Source organism: Pelecanus crispus, chromosome 1 (genome assembly GCF_030463565.1).
Source record: "Pelecanus crispus isolate bPelCri1 chromosome 1, bPelCri1.pri, whole genome shotgun sequence".
In the NCBI taxonomy this organism is placed as follows: domain Eukaryota; kingdom Metazoa; phylum Chordata; class Aves; order Pelecaniformes; family Pelecanidae; genus Pelecanus; species Pelecanus crispus.
In genome coordinates, this window is record NC_134643.1 from 195,838,022 (window position 1) to 195,857,775 (window position 19,754).

Sequence of the window (19,754 nt, forward strand, 5' to 3'; positions counted from 1 at the left end):
TGTGAGGACGGGGGTGGATGGTTCTCACCGCCCCGCGGTAAGTCTCGCTGTGGAAACGGAGGGGAGGAGAGCGGGGGGGGGGGGGGGGAGAGAAAAAAATGGGGCCAGGCGGTGTTCGGTGCTCCCTCGGTGCCTGCCCCCCCCCTCCCCCCCCCCGAGTCTCAGTGAACGGGCCCGGCTGGAGCTCAGGGGGAGAGGGGCTGTGAGGGAGACGCCGAGTTTCCCTCAGCGGCGGTGGCTGTTGTCCTGGAGCTCCCCCACGACGGGGCCTGCCTCGGCCCTGAGCCTCCCGGGGCGGCGCCCCGGGAGGCTCAGGGCCGAGGCAGGCCCAACTAGGTGTCAGCTCACCCCGCTAGGCCTTAGAGCACTGGTGCATGAGGGAAGACATTTCCTCAGCATGCCCTTATCCCAGCCCCGCCTCAGCGGCCCGGTGTCCAAATCGGTGGAGAGTCGTTCCGCATCCTTCTTGCTGAAGTTTTGCCGTGTAGCACTCAGTGGTCGTAGCAAGGCAGGAACCATTCGTCTCTTAGAAATGACGCTGCTGTGTTCAAAACGCTGGAAGTGGCGTGTCGGTAGAGGGTAAGGTGTTACCCTGTAAAGTGCATCAGGGAGTGATTCAGGACCTCTAATGACAGAAGTCCAAACATCTCCCACCTGGATTACTGCGTCCAGCTCTGGGGTCCCCAGTACAAGACAGACACAGACCTGTTGCAGCGGGTCCAAATGAGGGACACAAGAACGGTCAGAGGGCTGGAACCTCTCCTGTGAAGAAAGGCTGAGAGAGTTGGGGTTGTTCAGCCTGGAGGAGACAAGGCTCTAGATAGACCTTATTGCAACCTTTCAATATATAAAGAGGGCTTGTAAGAAAGACTGAGATTTTTTCTCAGACCCTATTGTGACAGGACAAGGGGCAACAGTTTCGAACTCAAAGAGGGTAGGTTTGGATTGGACATAAGAAAGACGTTTTTTTATGTTGAGGGTGGTGAGGCACTGGAACAGGTTGCTCAGAGAGGTTGTGGGTGCCCCATCCTTGGAAATGTTCAAGATCAGGTTGGACAGGGCTTTAAGCAACCTGATCTAGTGAAAGATGTCCCTGCCTGTGACAGGGGGGTTGGACTAGATGATCTTCAAAGGTCCCTTCCAACCCCAACCATTCTATGATTCTGTGTTCTTGTGAATAGGTGAAAGTTCAGATCTAATGAGGAGCCCTCCAGTCACCCTCATCACTTGGATCAGATATGTTAACATACACTTTTCTAAAGAAAATATTTTTTTATATTCTTAAAGGTATTTCCCGTGTAGCAAGTGAAAGGTGGTCAGAAAGATAGATTTCTTTGGTTTTGTTCTGAAAGCCTTGCAAAGGCTGAGTGTGTTTATGCTGCTCATGACTTGGGGGAGATGGGGAGGGGGCTTGTGTAGGTCATGCCCAGCTAATATATGACAAGCAGTGCTTCTTTCCCCACAAAGTACAAATGGAGGACACAGTGAGTGTGGGGTAACAGGAGTGTAATTTCCTTCTTTCTCCCAGCTTCAGTAGATCAAATCCTTCACTATACTGGGATAAAGAGGAGAGCAGAGTGGGAGCTAGGGCAGTGGGTTTCGGTAGTATGCTGGAAGTCAGGGGGCTTGGGTTCTTTTCCTTACGCCCCTACAGATAGGCCAAGTAACATTCTGTGCCTTAGTTTCCTCCTGGGTAAAACGTGTATATTTACTTGCAAGGATGCTTTCAGAGTTAGTTCTGGAGAGGAAATACTTAGATAATCTGGTAATGTTTTCGCAAGGTGTATTTGGAAGTGGCACAATCCCTGTGCACTTGCCAACAATGTTCTTGTCCCTTTTTACTTTCTGTTTCGTTTCTTGTTTTCTTCCATTTTGCCACTGTTGCAAAAAAAAAACCCAAAAAACCACCACACCAAAACCTGCTTGTAGGAAGTGGCACAGGTACCAGAGAAGCAGCCAGAAGCCCATGATTGTTTCTTTCCCTCAGCTGTTTTTCCTCTGTCTCCTGCTTTGCAGCTTCATTTGCTCTATCATTAGTGGAGGGCAGCGGAAGGGCCTCCAGCTCTTGTAGATGAATTAGTCATCTTAGGTTCCCACAGTCTGCTCCTGTGGCAGTGAAAGTGAAAGAGTTGCAGAAGGACTTTGTGACAGGAGTGATTTGACTATAAAATAGCAGGTGAAAGTCCAGCACTGAGAAGTGGAAAATGATGCATGTGTCGGAGCAACAATCGTAATGTTGATGTCCTCCATACTATCTGATACCACTTAGGAAAGAAGTCTAGGGGACTATAATACGTAGTTCTGTGAAAGTGTCTGCTCCATGCTCAGAAGCAGTCTAAAATGTGATTGAAATATTAAAAATTATTAAGAAAAGAGAAAAATACAGAGTGCCATTGTGACTCTGTATTGTAAATGGTAGCCCACCTTTTTCAAGGTCGTTTGCTCCTCTTGGAACATAGCAGGAGTAGAGAAGAGATTGAGAAGTGACAGGGATGATCAAAGATGTGGAGCAGCTTCTGTACAAGGAACAACTAAATAGTTTCAGATTCTTCAACTTGAAAAAGAGACAGGAAGAGAAAGAATAACAAATCCATGCTGTCACAAGTGTTACTGGAGGAGCTGAGTAAGGAACAATGATTTGCCTTTTCAGATGGATCCTGGAGTGTCAAATGGAATCTGTGAGCGGCAGGCTTAAGACCTGTGAAAGCAAGGAGTTGTTCAGGTGAAGTGTAATTAAACTATGGAACTGGAACCATGCCCTTGGCCTCTCCCTTCTTGCTTGAGAGCAGCCAGCCGGATCTATTGCCCCAGTTAGCTCAGTATCCTCTCCCTGTCAGTGATCTGTAGCAGAGAGCTAGGGAAGAGCACAGGGCTGAAGCAGCGCTCCTGTCGGGGACAGAATACTGAGCTAAATGGGGCAGCGGGTGCAGGCTGGCTGCTTCTGCAGTGAGGAATGGCCAAGAGCTGTCCTTCCACCGCTTCAGGGTTGCTGCAAAGGCGCCGGAGTAACCCAAAGGCTGACCTTGACCGAGTGTCCTCTGTTCTCCTGCAGCACCAGGATTTCTCCTGAGCCTGTAAGAACACCAGGGTCTGTAGACTCCACCTTTAGCGTCTTCCTCACAAAATTCCCAGAGCCCCCGGAGCTGGATCCTCTGACTGGGCCTGAGCAGGGCCTATGTATCTGCATCAATTCCAGGTATTAGCTTGCTGCAGAGAACTTTTCCTGAGTTCTAGACCATTCAAACTCTAGCTTGTTCTGCTTCTTAATTTCTTTCCGTCTTTGTTTCCTATTCTATTTCTAATATTTCTATAAATTTCTATTTGTTTCTATCATACTTATTTAATGCTTAAGTTCTGAGACTGATGTGATGGTCACTTTGTAGATGGATACTGGAAATCGGTCTCTACCCTACCTTGCTTACAAGAAATAGAAGGATGGGGGAAAAAAAACCCAGACATGCATGGAGGCAAAGTGACTTGCTGTGATTAGGAGTTAGCAGGGCTCATTGAAAGAGCTTTAAACTAGATTCACAGGGGGAAAGGGAGAAAACCAGGCTGGCTCAAGATAAGCCTGGGGTGGCACGCCAATGTTTGAGGGACAGTGTGCTAGTGAGGTCCTTTGGTCTGCCATCTCAATGGAGGTAGGGGATGGGGATCCATGCGGCAGCAAAGACTCAGGGGATATGGATGTGTTAGAAACCACGGAAGTACCTGAGAATGGTCATGTAGGAATTAGGGCTTCTCCCCCCAGAAAGGTGGCGGGATCAATAGCCCAACTGAAGTGTATCTACACCAATGCACAGAGCATGGGCAACGAACAGGAGGAGCTGGCAGCGGGAAACTATGATATAGTTGCCATCATGGAAACTTGGTGGGATGATTCATGCAACTGGAGTGCTGCAACGGAAGGCTATAAACTCTTCAGAAGGGATAGGCGAGGAAGGAGAGGTGGTGGGGTAGCCCTGTGTGTTAGGGAGTGTTTTGATTGTCTAGAGCTTGATGATGATGACGATAGGGTTGGGTGTATATGGGTAAGAATCAGGGGGAAGGCCAAGAAGGCAGGTATCATGGTGGGAGTCTGTTATAGACCACCCAACAAGGATGGAGAGGTAGACCAAATATTCTGTAAGCAGGTGGGAAAAGTCTGACAATCACTAGCCCTTATTCTCTTGGGGGACTTCAACTTACCAGATGTCTGCTGGAAATACAGTACAGTGGCGAGCAAATAGTCTGGGAGGTTCCTGGAGTGTGTGGAAGATAGCTTCCTGACACAGCTGGTGAGTGAGCCAGCTAGGGAAGGCGCCCCGCCGGACCTGTTGTTTGCGAACAGAGGACTTGTGGGTGATGTGATGGCTGGAGGCTGTCTTGGGCATAGCGAGCATGAAATGATAGAGTTTTCATTACTCGGAGAAGTAAGGAGGGGTTCAGCAGAACTGCTACCTTGGACTTCTGGAGGGCAGGCGTTGGCCTGTTTAGGAGCCTGGTTGACAGAGTCCCTTGGGAGGCAGTCCTGAAGGTCAAAGGAGTCCAGGAAGGCCGGATGTTCTTCAAGAAGGAAATCTTAAAGGTGCAGGAGCAGCCTGTCCCCATGGGCTGAAAGACGAGCTGCTGGGGAAGAACACCAGCCTGGCTGAACAGAAAGCTTTGGCTGGAACTCAGGAAAAAAAGGAGAGTTTATGACCTTTGGAAGAGGGAGCAGGCAACTCAGGAGGACTACAGGGATGTCATGAGGTTATGCAGGGAGAATATTAGAAGGGCCAAAGCCCAGCTAGAACTTAATGTGGCTACTGCTGTAAAAGACAATTAAAAAATGTTTCTATAAATACATTAACAACAAAAGGAGGGCTAAGGAGAACCTCCATCCTTTATTGGCTGGTGGGGGAAACACAGTGAGAAAGGATGAAGAAAAGGCTGAGGTACTTAATGCCTTCTTTGCCTCAGTCTTTAATAGTCAGAGCAGTTGTTCTCGGGGTACCCAGCCCCCTGAGCTGGAAGGCAGGGACAGGGAGCAGAATGAAGCCCCCATAATCCAAGGGGAAATGGTTAGTGACCTGCGACACCACTTAGACACACACAAGTCTGTGGGGCTGGATGGGATCCACCCAAGGGTACTGAGGCAGCTGGTGGAGGTGCTCACCAAGCCACTTTGAATCCTTTATCATGAGTCCTGGCTAACTGTGGAGGTCCCAGTTGACTGGAGGTTAGCAAATGTGCCACCCATCTACAAGAAGGGCTGGAAGGAGGATCCAGGGAACTACAGGCCTGCCAGTCTGACCTTGGTGCTGGGAAGGTTCTGGAGCAGATCATTTTGAGTGCCGTCACACGGCACGTACAAGCTAGGTGATCAGGCCCAGTCAGAAAGGGTTTAGGAAAGACAGGTCCTGCTTGACTAACCTGATCTTCTATGACAAGGTGACCCGCTTAGTGGATGAGGGGAAGGCTGTGGATGTTGTTTACCTGGACTTTAGTAAAGCCTTTGACACAGTCTCCCACAGCACTCTGCTGGAGCAACTGGCTGCTCATGGCTTGGACGGGCATACTCTTCGTTGGGTAAAAAACAGGCTGGATGGCGAGGCCTAAAGAGTTGTGGAGAATGGAGTTAAATCCAGTTGGTGTTTGGTCACAAGTGGTGTTCCCCAGGGCTCAGTATTGGGGCCAGTTCTGTTTAATATCTTTATCGATGATCTGGACGAGGGGATTGAGTGCAGCCTCAGTAAGTTTACAGGCAACACCAAGTTGGGCAGGATTGTTGATCTGCTTGAGGACAGGAAGGCTGTACAGAGGGATCTGGACAGGCTGGATCGATGGGCCAAGGCCAGTTGTATGAGGTTCGATAAGGCCAAGTGCCGAGTCCTGCACTTGGGCCACACAGCTCCATGCAACGCTACAGGCTTGGGGAAGAGTGGCTGGAAAGCTGCCTGGCAGAAAAGGACCTGAAGGTGTTGGTGAACAGCCGGCTGAACATGAGCCAGCAGTGTGCCCAGGTGGCCAAGAAGGCCAACAGCATCCTGGCTTGTATCAGGAATGGTGTGGCCAGCAGGAGCAGGGAAATCATCTTCCCTGTGTCCTCAGCACTGGTGAGGCTGCACTTCGACTACTGTGTCCAGTTTTGGGCCCCTCGCTACAAGAAGGACATTGAGGTGCTGGAGCATGTCCAGAGAAGGGCAACGAAGCTGGTGAAGGGTCTGGAGCACAGGCCTTATGAGGAGCGGCTGAGGGAACTGGGGTTGTTTAGCCTAGAGAAATGGAGGCTGAGGGGAGACGTGAAAGGAGGTTGTAGTGAGGTGGGTGTTGGTCTCTTCTCCCAAGTAACAAGTGATAGGACAAGAGGGGATAGCCTCAAGTTGTGCCAGGGGAGGTTTAGATTGGATATTAGGAAAAATTTCTTCATGGAAAGGGTTGTCAGGCACTGGAACAGGCTTCCCAGGAAAGTGGTTGAATCACTGTCCCTGGAGGGTTTTTTTTTTTTTTTTTTTTTTTAATGATGGTGCTTCGATGTGGTGCTTAGGGGCATGGTTTAGTGGTGGAATTGGCAGTGCTAGGTTAACGGTTGGACTTGATGATGTTAAAGGTCTTTTCCAACTTAAACGATTCAGTGTTTCTACAGTGAAGTAAATTCGCAGTGGCAGAGCCAGAGCAGGGCAGGGGGGGAAATCCCCTTGTGCTCTGGTGTTCTTCTCATTTGAGACTGTGCCTTCTGTTTTATGGAAGGGAGATGGGAACTAATGAAAATAGAGGTTGGCTGTTGAAAGCCACAGGAAGGTTGCGAGATTTGGTGGACTGAGATTTCCTGCCTGTTTTGTACTTGGACCTTACTGCCTCCCCTCCCACTAGAATAATTTAACTTCAAATCTTCTTATTTCTTGAAAGTAAAAGCAGACTTTTCTTACCCTTATCCTACAGGAGTTTGTGCTGTCAGAGGTGACGTCTACAGCAAAGGGCAGTTTGGAGTATCACACCTGGTAGGACTGGGAAATTGAAGATTTCTGCGGTGGACTTGCACAGAAACCACAGACAAAATAAAACTTTGGCTACTAATGTGTGGCACGGTGCTCTAAACTGCTGGTGGGGGATGCGGGTAAAGGCTTATCCAGATGCATTTAGACTGTTTTGTGAAATAAGTAGCAGGCCTTAAAATTTTGCAGCTGCTGGGGGAAAAGACAGACTGTGTGAATAAAAACAATTAACACTTAAGTGGGTCTGGCCAGAAAAAGAGAACAGATGTCCATGGGGCAAATCCCAGGGTATAGAGAAAATTGTTGCTCATGTTAGCACTCCACCTCATTGAGAGAGAATGTTCAGATCTCTCGTTTCTGACTCTGTCTTCTGCACCCTTTTACTTGCAAGCCTCTCCACGCTTCTTTGCTACATCCTTTTTACAGTAAGGAATTAGTGTTTCTTCTTTGTTTTCTGTGAACTCTTGGACGGCACTGGAGAAGTTTGGGGACAGCTATTTTTCTCTCCTTGGTTGACTTGCAGAGTCACATGCGGCAGAACTAGCTTAAGGAAAGCACTGCTATGAATAATTGACCAAATAAAAGGGGCTCACGTCGAGGGCATGACTTGCTGGCCCATTCTTGGGCCTGTTGTTGGAGCAGATATTGCTGAGCAAGCTTGAAAAGTCTTGTATTACCCCTTATGACTTGTTAGTGACTTTCCAAGAGGCAATAAACCAGTTTTCCTCCTGCTGTAACTGCTGGAGCTCCTGGGAGCTGGTTTCCATCCCACTGCTGTCCCAAGGGCAGGCTTTGCCTATTCTACTAGTAAGTGTTGCTGGAGAAGCGAAGCACCAAGGTTCAGGGGATGTTGGTGAAGGAGCAGTTAGAGGGCAAGTGCTAGCAAGCTCTGCTTTCCCCTGTTCGTCCTGCTTGGCATATGGTAGTTGCATCAATTGCTTTGTGTTTTGTCCCAGTTTTCCTGCTCTAGGTGTTTTCCGGATAATGGCGAAGATGGTGAGAAGAACGTGTGCGTTTTGTCCAGAAGGGGAGTCTGGTTCTGTAATGTATATTGCCAAAGAGCGAAATATTGCAGCTCATCAGGATTGTCTGGTGAGTGGCTTTTAGTTGATCAGTACCTAAGAGGAATGGAGAAGAAGGGCTAAAGGGGAAGTTTCCACTGCTTGTCTATTTTTGACTATAATGGTGTCTGAATTAAAAGGTTGGTTACCCAAACCTTGTATTAGATTGAAAAGCTATGAAAAGCAACAGGTCATGGCCAGAATTTTGGAGAGGGGGAGGACACGGCTGCACAGCTGGACACGTTGATTTGTGGTGTTTTCATGTGTGGTGTGTCTGTTCCTGGTCAATGGTTCTAGACACATATATGGTCTATCAGTAGGAAGAGGTCTTCTTGAGACACTAAATTGAATGAGGCTTCTCAGACCACAGAAAGTTGTGTATTTAATTAAACCTTTGCAGGAAAATATTCACATTGCTTGATAATATCAACGTAAAAAAACTTCCCAGTCTGTGCCTTATATAAAATAAAGAATAAAAGTATCAGAAGTTGATTATATGAAAATATCTGTGAAGCTCTAAGTGTGCTGTGATCCTAGAGTGTATTTACTCTTCTTGCTGTCAAAATGCCTCCCCTTTATTCTGGGATCTTAGTGGACCTGGCTCTTGGTGTGCGGAATCAATTACAGATGCCATACTCTCCCTTCAGTGAGGGTCACTTAGCGCAGGAGATGCATCTGCTGCTGGAACAGCTTTCTGCCTGTCACTGTTGCAGCCTTCTTATTCTTGCAGGTTTTATGTTTACATCTTTATTTTTCTACTACTTTTTTTTTTTTTTTTCCAGCAGAATGTTTCAGAAACATCTGATACCTATTTTACTGTGTTACTCGGATGTTTTGTTAGGGCTATAATATTGCTTCAATGTTAAAACTTTTTGTCTTCTCCCCCGCAGCAACTTTACTAATTGCTCTGCCTTAGGCTTCTCTGCCCTGTTTGGCTTTTTTGCAGTTAGCTATCACCTTCTGAGCAGACAGACTGAGCCTGCCAGTTGACCTAAGGGTAGCTCACTTTTGTTTGGAATTAGCTATATGTAACGATTAGAAAAAGTTGCTAAGAACTTCCTCTTCCTCGCCTATTGTCATGGCTCAGCACTTCTATGGGAATTAAAGTGTCCCCAGTGTGCATGTATGCATTTTTTGTGGGCTTTTCCCAGGCTTTGTACAATGTAGTCAACTGTTGTCAGTATTGGACTGCACAGAAATTTTATTACAGAGATATGTTGCATCCAGTTGTAAGCTTGAACAACTGGGCAGATAACAAGATGTTGAAGGTGTGGAGGCCTGTCAGCCGAAGAGCTTCTCCTCCTTATTCTGGGCAGCCTGGACTTCCAGACTTTCTTCATTTATGCTTCTTATGAAGTTCACTTTCTCACCTTGTTATCTTTTCTTAGTTCACCTTCAGGTCATGTGAAATCTCCTATACAGACAGACAGAGGAACTTCTTTTGACTGGGAAAAGGTTTAAGCACAGCTTCTTATTCAGTGTAGGTGAAACCTCTTAAAAACACAGGAAAAAAATCAGTCTTTCTTAGGTAGGGCAAGTACAAGAAGAAAAGATGTACTTTCCCTCTCTTTTCTCTGGAGTGCACTGGTGACTGAGTCCCTCTATTAATTATTAATATCGTCTCTTTTGTCTTTAGTTATTTTCCTCAGGATTTGTGGAATCTGAAGAGTATAACCCAGATAATCTGGATATAAGGTTTGATGTGACATCAGTGTTGAAAGAACTCAAGAGAGGAAAGCGGCTGGTAAGGAGTTTCTGAATCTGCACTTAGTCCTATCTCATAGTACTGAAGGTTGTCTGGCCTGTTTTATGCATGAAAAAAATGCAAAAAGGTACTTGGTCCTTCTTATCTACTAAGATTAGGGAAATTACACATTTAGGTTAGAAACGCTGATTTGACATTATATTTGGTGAAATTTAGTTCATTTTGTATTCAAATGTGTTGGTCTTTCTGGCCTTTAAGTCCTTAGTCTAAGTTTCCTGAGAGACTTTGGTAAAGGACTAAGCCAGTGCCTGAAACAAAATTGTGCAAACCATAAGTGTAAAGGGAAACACCTTCTGGTTTTAGCAGAAAGAATGTTATTTATATGAGGGGGTTTTTTTTATTGGCTTTGTCCTCAGGTGGCCTCCGCCCTTACATCCTGGGTGGAACTCTTCATTATGAAGTTAGCCTAGAAAACATGAATACAAGGACTAATACCAATAGGTATTGAGATAACTTGGGCAAGATTTAGAGGAGGGTGGGAAGTTGCCCAGTGCCTTCACATGGCTCTTCGCATCGTTTTACAAATTCGTCGGTGTGAAATAGAGGTAAGATAGCAAAAAGGTGGCTGAAATAATGACCAGGGTAGGAGTTTGCAGGCAGGAACTTGCCTGATGACATACAGAGGCGACTTGCAATGAAAGATTTGATTTTCCCACAGAGGACAGTATTTGCCTTGTATGGCAAGATTTTCAGTAGCTGTCTGTAATGCTTACCTGCTAAACCTCATCCTGTTCTAGGTGTGCAACTTCTGTCGCAAGAAAGGAGCCACTGTGGGATGCGAGGAAAGAGCCTGTCGCAGAAGTTATCACTACTTCTGTGCACTCTGTGATGATGCAGCAATAGAAACAGATGAAGTAAATGGAGTCTACCGGTATTTAACCAAGTATTTTCTAACTAATTATTGTCAAGGTTTCGGTGGTGGTGTCAGGAAGAGAGACTTAAAAATTGTGTGATTTTTAAAGGTTTTTTTTTTAAAAAGGAGATATGTTCTCCTCTCTTAAAGTGATGCTTGATCCTCTGTTGACAAGCAATAGGGGAATGTTTTCCTTTCACAGGAAAACGTCACAGTAGTGAGAATGAATCTATACAGTGTTTGAGCCTGCAACATGCCTGAAAGATCACTAGGCCAAAACTGAGGAAGTCAGGCCTTACCGACTGTCTAGCTAGTCTTCAAGGACCAAGATTTTTATTAATGTCACTCAATTTTTCAATTTCTGTTGGTTCAGAAGCTTCAGTAAATGTGGTCTGAGCACAGAGCAGGCTATAGCACTTCTAGGTCTTTTCACATTAGGCAAATTCTGGTAATCTTCCCTCCATATGCCAGCAGAGAAATTTGTATTCCCGCCAAAGACCTTGTATTTCAAGTACGTTGCTAGCATTAACACAATTAAACAGACTTTAAGTAAATTTTTTTGTCCTGGTCATGCTACTCTTGGTGTCCACTGCCCTCAGGCTGCCTACGTTGCTGTTAGATGGAACAAGTTGTTTGGAGGATGCAGATGAAGGGGTTGGGAAATTGGGACTTCAGGGACCTTAGGGAGCGCTGAAGTTAGAGTGAAGTCTGAGGTGCATAAAACCCCCGATGTCCATTTCTGTGCAAGGCCAGAGAGATCACAGGCCATGTTAGGTTAATCTGGTACACCATCTAATCACTACTTGTTTCAGGAAGAGGTGGACTAGTGCAATCCTTAGTAGTAGTAGAAGATGGGTCCTTTTGTGTCAAAACACTTGCACTCCTGGCTGCTTCACTAGGGCTCTCGGTCCAAAATAAATACGTCTTTCTGCAAGGCTGTAAGCGCAGCTCTATAGGGAAGATGATATGTTAGTTTGTGCTTATAAAGTCTTCAGGATTCCACAAAGCTTGTGAAAGAGTGTGGCTGGGAAGGTAGAAACTTTCTATGATGACAGAATAAATGGCTCTCATCATATAGCTTTAGAAAGGATATCTCAGGCTGAAGAAGACTGAACTTCTCAAGATGTTGAAAAATGAATGGGACTGGTAACAGTCTAGATACAAACTGGTAAAGAAGTGGTTGAGTATATAGTTTGATTTGGTGTTTTTCTGAGCTGGTGACCTTGGAGGTTTGGAAGAGGGACCCTTAAAAATGCCTTATATTAAGTCACACTGTGAGACTAGTTGCTTGTCCTATATTTCTATATAGGAAACTAGGCTATAGCAACATGTATTGAAGAGATGAAAAAGGACTGGATTAGAGAAAGATGGTGAGGCAGGTTTCAGGGATTTGAACCCAAAGACTTTTGCGCAGTATCAGTGCCATAAATACAGCACAAAAATTTGTAGCTAGCCTGAAATTATTGGAGAGAAGACAAGCAAGACTTGAAAAACAGTGGGCGTGGATTGACAGCCCCCTGCACTTTTTCATGGTGAAATATACTGAAAAGCCTATCAAAAGAGAGCATTCCTTCAAGAGAGCGAGCTGGTGTTTTTAAATTCTGAGTTGCGATCGTTGTGATGATGAGGAGTGATTATGAAAACAAATAGAGCAGAACAAAAAAGAGAAAGCATACAGTGCTATGGAAGTGGCTAGTAAGAGTAGAGGCGGGGAAATAAGCGTAATTTTTGCTGTCGTCTTGCAAAAATGATAGTAGGGAAGTGCTTCCAAATAAAGTGGTCTGAGTAGTAAAAGGTATTTTGTGTTCTTTATAAGATGTTCTTGTACTTAGGAAGGTTGTTTTAAACTGGGAAAGAATAGAATTAAAGGGAGAGGAGGACAAAAACAACCTCCAAAGGGCAATATTAGAAATTCAGAGATGTAAACCAGGTGTCTCCAGTACTTAGCTTTCTGATTGAATTGTTAGGCACACATAAATCTGTTTTTTTGTGCATCAAAATAAATTTAATGAAAAAAGAGCAGGCTTATCAAAGAAACAGACTGCGTTTCTAAGGTCATTGCTTCTATTTCATTAAAATAAGAGAGTGACAATTATTAGAAAATGTTCTAGCAAATGCAGTTCCCTTTAAGAATCGCTTCCAAACACTTGAGCATTAGTCTTGGCAAATAGATTTGTAATGAAGAGATCAGCTAAACCACACTCAAGGCAATTTTGCTTAAAAAGTGATTTGGGATCCTTCTGTAAGAAAGGCATATTATAGAAGCTGGTTTGTGTTCTCTACACATTATGGTATCCAGAAGATAAGGAATATTTCCAGCTGTATTTGTTGCATTTTGCCTCTTCCAAGGAATTCACATTGCTCTCCTAGAACCATCTTACCATTCCCATCCTACATATTACTAAAGACTTTAAGGCATGAATGGATTGAACAGCTTTAAGCTACTGGATCTCAAAAGGGGTGCCCTACTTCCTCAGTATTTGGGGACCACCTCATCAGCACTGGGCAGTAGAAAGAGAGGGTCAGAGAGATCTCCAAGCAAATAAGTGGTGCTGTGCGTGGCAGCACAGTGCCCTGTGGCTGTGTCAGCGTGTCAGGCAGGGCTTGTAAGTTCAAGCTGACTGGTAGCCGGATACATCTAGAGAGGTTCTGGACCTGGCCTGAGTGGTACAGGGCAAGGGGGCAGAACAGTAGTACCTACAATCAAGCAATATTACTACTATGGTATTTCATCTTGACAGCGTGAGTCTCATTTTAATAATGTGTTTCAATAAGAGTACTTCTGCCACAGTGTTTGATCGCCACACCAGATGAAATGTGTCTGACTCAGGATTTGAACAGTGAGCAAGTCCAAATAGGGTGGGGTAATGGAACTGATAATTCAAAGCTTCAGTGTTCGGAGTCCATTGAGGCTCTAAAAGTACAAATACAAGCTTGTGCATGTATGTGACTTTACAGCAAGTGCTTTCATAGGTGGGTAATGCTGAACAAAAATCCTGATAATTTTTTTAAGCGTGTCTCAGTTTATATTCAATGAAAAGAGGGGAGAATATCTGTTAAAATCAGTCAGCATAACTCTGTTTACATATTTATTAATACTTTTTCTCTTTTTCTTAAAATTGAACTTAAATTTTAGAGTGTTCTGCCCAAAACATGACCCAGGCAATAGGACCAATCGCTATGGTGAGTTTCTTTAATGGCTTCATTGATTTCATTTGTTTTAAAAGTTTGCATCCTACAGTCAATAACTCATTTGAATAAAATAAATGTTACTCCACCTTTAGAATTGAGCGGTGGATTTCTAATCTTGCAGGAGTGGTTTGGTTGAGATCCATTTGTATGGACAAAAACTGAGAAGGTTTTTTGAAGTAGGAAATGTTGATATTTGATCTTCCCTGAATCTCCCTCAAAACTGACTTAAAACACTGTGGACCTGATCTTTCATGGAATTATTCTGACTGTGGCAGGCAGGTAGGCCCAGGCAGCCTATAAAATCCATGTGAGAGATGAGAGCCACGCTAACAAGTGATGCACAAGCTTGCACTTGATTAGCAAAGAGAGGACTGTTACAGGAGCAGTCACCTTGGGATTTTAACGTTCACATTTGCATCTTCTGTATTCACTGCGGTAGTTTTTTAAATAGGGCCTTTCATTCTGAAGGATCCCAAAGAGCTTTTTAAGTTTAAAAAAAGGGTTATACAACCCCTGTTTAAGGATTGCTTCTTTTGCTACAGAAATGCAGCTTAATTTGGCAGTCCTGGTCCTTGCTGATTCAGAGGTAGTCAGGAATCTCGCTGAATTAACCAACCAAAGCTGTGACTTTATTAACCTAATGCATACAATCTTGCTCAAAATGGAGTGGGTCCTAGACTGGCCTTCACTTGAAGTTAAGCTCGCTCAAACTGTGAGCACTAATGCTAAGAGTGGTGTGCTCCCACTGAAGTCTAGCGAACTTTGGCTAATCTTCTTGACAAAGTCTGGCTCCACCCTGATGCCACTCAAGGGGTGGGTTAGGTGATTATCATTTAACTTTTAGTTATAGGCTCTGGGGCTTCTTAGCCAGACATACAGTCCGTTTAACACCTGATATTGCTGGGGTTCACTAACCAAATGCAGCTTCTTATTTCACTTTGTAGTTTTGCTTTTTACTTATCCGTAGTTCTGAGGCCTGACATTCCCTCCCCTTTTAAAATTAATGTGATTTCTGTGGTCTAGTGGTTGTCAGTCTGTTGGGTCTGTCCGGGGTCCCAGGTGGTCTCCTGCCCAAGTACTAGACAGGTCCAGATTGCTTCGTTTCCACTATGAGATGAGATTAAGGCATTAGGTCCAGCCCTGTAGACCACCTCTTCCGTAAAGACGACTTAAATCTTAAGAGGTTGAAGGTCTTAGTGACTTCAAGTGTTGCACATACAGTGTATGTCCTGTTCCCTGAGAAGAAAGTTTTGTCCCAGAGGAGATCTTGCAGAGGCACTTAATGTGGAGATCCCCTGTTTATGAGGGGTAAATGGATTCTGCTGGCAGTGTCTGCCCTGCCTCCTGAATGAGCTTCCCCCGCCTCTGTCTGGGAGAGTAGCTGTGAGAGTTGGGTAAATAACACTTGGTTCCCCAAGCCCAATGTCTCCTGCCTCTGAGCAGCTCTCAGATGCATGCGTGGCACTCAGAATAGGGTATCTGCTGGTTAGTTGGCTGAAGTAGCAGGTACTCTAGCCCATCTGGGCAGGCAGGGGACACCTGTGCTGAGTGTGCTTGCAGGTCCGCACAGGGCGGGGAGTGAGCCAGGCTGCGATGGAAGTGCTGTGGCTCTATGGTAGAGTTTTGACTTTCAGGATCCAACTCGGGTGAAGTATCTCAGCCATTCCCCTGGGGCAGGCTGAGCCAGTGCTGGGCTGTGTGGGAGCAGGAGCTGGTACAAAATGGCTGCCTCTCCATGCTTGTTTTCCCCAGTAGCTTGGAGAAAATGGGGTCAAGGAACATCCCCTTGTTCTTGGTCCAGACAACATTCCTGTGCTGAAATGTCAGGGCTCGGCTGTGTGATTGGAAGGGGATAGGGTGCCTTAGGGGCCGAGAGGTCTCCTTGCAGCTCTGTGCAGCAGGGATGGGAGGGCAGTTTGGACTTGGAAACAGGCTCCAACCTCTCCTTAACTGGAAATGTGGGATGTGCCCAGAGTAAAGGCTGACAAACGTAGAACAGTGGAGAATGCTGTGGGGAGCAGGAAGAGTTGGGCTGCTCTTCGGACTGCGTTCTCTTGTTTTCTAAGGCATCCCTAAAGCAAACATCAGGGAGAGCTGAGAAAATCCTACTAAGGTCAAAGACATTGTTCTAGACAGCAAGGAACACTTTGTCCCCACACCCGCGTCTCCTAGACTGCTCCAAATTAGGCCACCCAGCTTTATTTTGGATGAAGTAAGAGGCTATGATTTCCTTTCAGGCTGTGAAAAATGCAAATGTACAGCACCAGTACCCAAACCCCAGACTTGTTTCAACAGCCTTCCTGTATCAACAGTAACTCCACATTACTCTTAATAACATGATTTCTAACAGGAAAAACCTTAAGTGCTGCCCAAAGGACGTAGGGTTAAATGGGAAAGGGGCATATAACCCTGCTGCATTTAAAACCCTCAGGTTTTTGGTGGGTGGTTGAACTCTTCTCTAGCTTTCGCCGCTCCTGCCATGTCTTCCTTGCCAGAGTTATCCTCCTCTGCTTATGATGCTGTAGCTGTTTTCAGCAGCTGCCAGTTATGGAGAGAGGCTGGTGCATGCTAATAGAAAGGACAGAGTGAAAGCAGATGATTTTGCAGAGAACTCATGCCATGTCACTAAAAACACTTTGCAGCGTAAATAATACTAAACTTACAAGTCAAATTACTTCTGGAGGCTTTCTAGGAGGGTCATTATATTGATGAAAAATCTAATGCCATTTGTATGTCTTTGGGACACCTAAAATACTTCTTTATGTAGTCTTAGTTTTGATGGTGTATTAACATAAACAAGAATTGACTGGGAAAAAAACAGTCATCTTTTATAAATTTGCCTGAAGTTTTTACCACCTAGAGGTCGTGCTGCTGCTGGAGAGAATAAGTTCACTCTGCCACAATCCAAAATCTTATGTTAAAAACCGGGGTTTGCTTTATAATGAGTTTAAAAGGCAAAGTGATATCTTAATGCTACTGTGATTTGCACTTCTTCCTAATGGCTTGTAATTTTTCTAACATGGAAATAATGTGAATTCCACTGAAATGTCAGGTATTTGGGGAAGCTGAAACATACTCTTGCCTTGCCACCCAAAGTACCTCACTTTTGTAGCTTTTTGGGAAAAGAGAGAATTTGAATGATGTGAAATGGTCAGTCTGAGGTTGAGACATTTGTTACTTTGTTGTTTCTTGATTCCTAGATGCAGCTAATAAGAGGAGAAGACATGCATTGAAACCTTCCACCGTCACGGAACAAATGGTAATTCTAAATTTAAGCAGTTCTAAAAGAGGAACCCACATCTGCTACAGCAAAGGACTTCTTTAGTGAAGTATTTTGATAATGTATTCAGAAAGAGACTTCCTCACAGAAACAGTAGCTTTTCCTTTACAGCTGCCTTGTTTTGATCTTGTCATTCTGTCAGAACAAAACTGCATTTGGAGCTGCTTCAGGCAGAGCCAACGCTGCCCTCGGGTAACGTGGCACAAATGCAATACGAACTTCCAAACCAGGCTGACTCGGTGGCTGTGATCTTGACATGACCAGAAAGAGCTTCCCTTGGGGGGCTCCTTTTCTTTGGAAGTACTACGTCCCTCAGATTTGCTTATTATGGCTTGACACGGTTTCCCCAAAAAATGGCTTTTGATGCATCACTTGGCCTTTTAAACTGGCACTTACTCGTTTGTGAGCCTGTGCTCATGGTAAACATGGCAGATTTTCATTGCAGATCAGGCAGTGCTCGGCTCTGCTGGTGAAGATGGCCTTTCCAAGGGTTCGGGAGCTATCAAGCAGAGCATCCCTCTGGTTGCACAGGGAGTTGTTTTAGAGGCTGTTGTTAGAAAACCTGTAAATACAGCTCATTTTAAGTTTTGAGGTGATTCTCTTGGCTTCACGGAAGTATGCATGGGAACTCCCATTGACTCTTGGGGGGGTCGGGATTTCTCCTTTCTAGAGGAATTAACATCCAGCTTTCCTTGGGAAAAATTTCTGCCTTTCCCAGGTCTTAAGTTAAAGGGAGGTCATGTGAGGGGAGGTGGAAGATCTTTGCAGCTTTTATGTAGTACTTTCATAAGGGTAGGTTGGTTGTCTCCAAGAATTCCTCATCTATAAATCCACTTAACATTCCTGGTGTTATAACTGAGATTCATTTGGCATGTTACCCATGGTAATGTGCTGTTTCTGCTGCTCCCCAGTGCTAGCGATCTCAGAAATCAATACAATCACTGCAAACAAGGAACTGAGGGGCTCCAGGATTTATTACAGCAGGATAAATTGTTTACCATTGTGTAAGTGATGCATTTTTATGCTGGTGGAGTTTTGTGACAGAGCTTAAGAATTATTTGTAGTACTGTGGTATGATGTGGAACAGCAGAGAATGACTGCATCCTATCCAAAGGAAAAGAAAAATATTCCCGCTCTCCGCTCAAATCCTTTCTAGTATTGTATCAGGTCTAGGGAACATCATTTGCTCTGGGAGTTAGCAGTAGGCATTTGTTAACATCTGTGCTATCTGCAAATGCAATAATTAAGGAGGGTGGTGTCCCAGGCGTTGGGCTTTTCTTGAAGAGTTTTTGCTTTGGAGCAATTTTTGCTTCCCTTTTTAAAAACGGAATGTCTGGAGGGGAGTATTGTTAGCTGTGCAGAGAAGCTGACTCTATTCACAGAAATATGGGCTTCTTTTTATCTTCCTGCTAATATAGAGGTCAGATAATGAAAACAAAGCAGTAGATGTCAGTATGATGTAAAAATATGTTTTGATTTTCTTACAGAGCACAGAAGAGACAGCAGAAGAAAACAGTTTACGAATACTAAAAAGAAAAAACAGGCATAAAGGTGCGACTCACTTTATAGAACAGCTAGGAGATACTGTGATCTGTTACGTTGAAGTTCAGGGCGTGGAGATGGTTGATAGCAGCGATGCTGCAAATATATGTTTATTATTCTCCCGAGATGAGTGACTCTCCAAGCTCCAGCAAGGGAGTGGAAGTCTGATTTGCAGAATGACTGTGCAGTTTTTTAGTAATTGTGCAGCAAACAAATCTCTGCTTTGTGATGTGAGCCAGTGAATTCACCTGGGAATTCACCACCTCTGGCTGGCTGCTGTGTTCAGCTGTGTGTCTCCAGCAAACAGGGGTGTCTCTGCCTGACCCCTCCCTCCTCTGTATCAATACAGTTAAATTTAAAATGCAATCATTTCTACTTTACCTCAGCCTCCTTGCGCTCAGCCCCCCTTGAAGGAGAGGGGTGCAGCTCTGCTGGGTGGCACTCAAATGGACTCGCAGAGGAGGTGCTGTGAGGAGCAGGGGTTGAGCAATAACCTGGCAGTGAGAGGAGTTCAGCACACCGTGGACAGGAGCTCGAGCTCCCTGTGTAGGAATGGCGCTTGCCAAACGCTGCTACAGTTATTGCTGCCACCGCATGCTTATGTTATTTTGAACCCTAAGTTTACATAGGATGCTTAGCACAATATAGTATTTTACTGCATAAATACAGTATTACAACAGTGAAATCAACCACTGGACCCATCCTTCGGTTCCCCAGTTTTCATATTACCCCAAAAGTCCTGCTGCAATTGCTTGTCGGGATTACGCTGTCGCTTGGAAGTTTGGAAGGTGTCAGTGATGATAATTCACCTTCCCATGGCTATGTTTAGTACATGGGCACAGTACAGTAACAGTAGGTGGCTGCCTAATGTTTTTTTCTGAATTTTTACTGCCACTATGAAGAACAGGGAACCTGTAAAGAATCCTGGAATACTTGAAGGGCATCTAGTGTAAGTGAAACAGCATTTCTTTTCTCACAAATGTCTCCAGAAAAAAATAACGTTGTTTTTAATGGAGACTGGCAGACTTCTGTGAGCTGTCTGGTAGCTCTTCCCTTTTGAGCAGCCCATTGAATTAATCTTACTGAAACCTGTCACTGACCTGCT

General features: G+C 44.9%; 1 protein-coding gene across 6 annotated transcripts in view; it reads left to right on the plus strand.

Annotated features, from left to right (window-relative positions):
• PHF11 (PHD finger protein 11) overlaps positions 1-19,754 on the plus strand; it is a 42,119-nt gene continuing 22,365 nt past the window's right edge. Inside the window, exons 1-9 of one of the 6 annotated variants that reach the window (XM_075705308.1) lie at positions 7-37; positions 2,651-2,722; positions 3,053-3,196; positions 7,913-8,048; positions 9,654-9,761; positions 10,520-10,653; positions 13,772-13,818; positions 17,028-17,086; positions 18,595-18,658. In XM_075705308.1, coding sequence (XP_075561423.1) covers positions 18-37; positions 2,651-2,722; positions 3,053-3,196; positions 7,913-8,048; positions 9,654-9,761; positions 10,520-10,653; positions 13,772-13,818; positions 17,028-17,086; positions 18,595-18,658 — 784 coding nt within the window. In that variant the 5' untranslated portion in view covers positions 7-17. Of the gene's footprint in view, positions 38-2,650; positions 2,723-3,052; positions 3,197-6,903; positions 7,079-7,912; positions 8,049-9,653; positions 9,762-10,519; positions 10,654-13,771; positions 13,819-17,027; positions 17,087-18,594; positions 18,659-19,754 lie in introns of those variants that run through there. The other 5 variants (XM_075705290.1, XM_075705333.1, XM_075705298.1 and 2 more) reach the window with 5 other exon arrangements.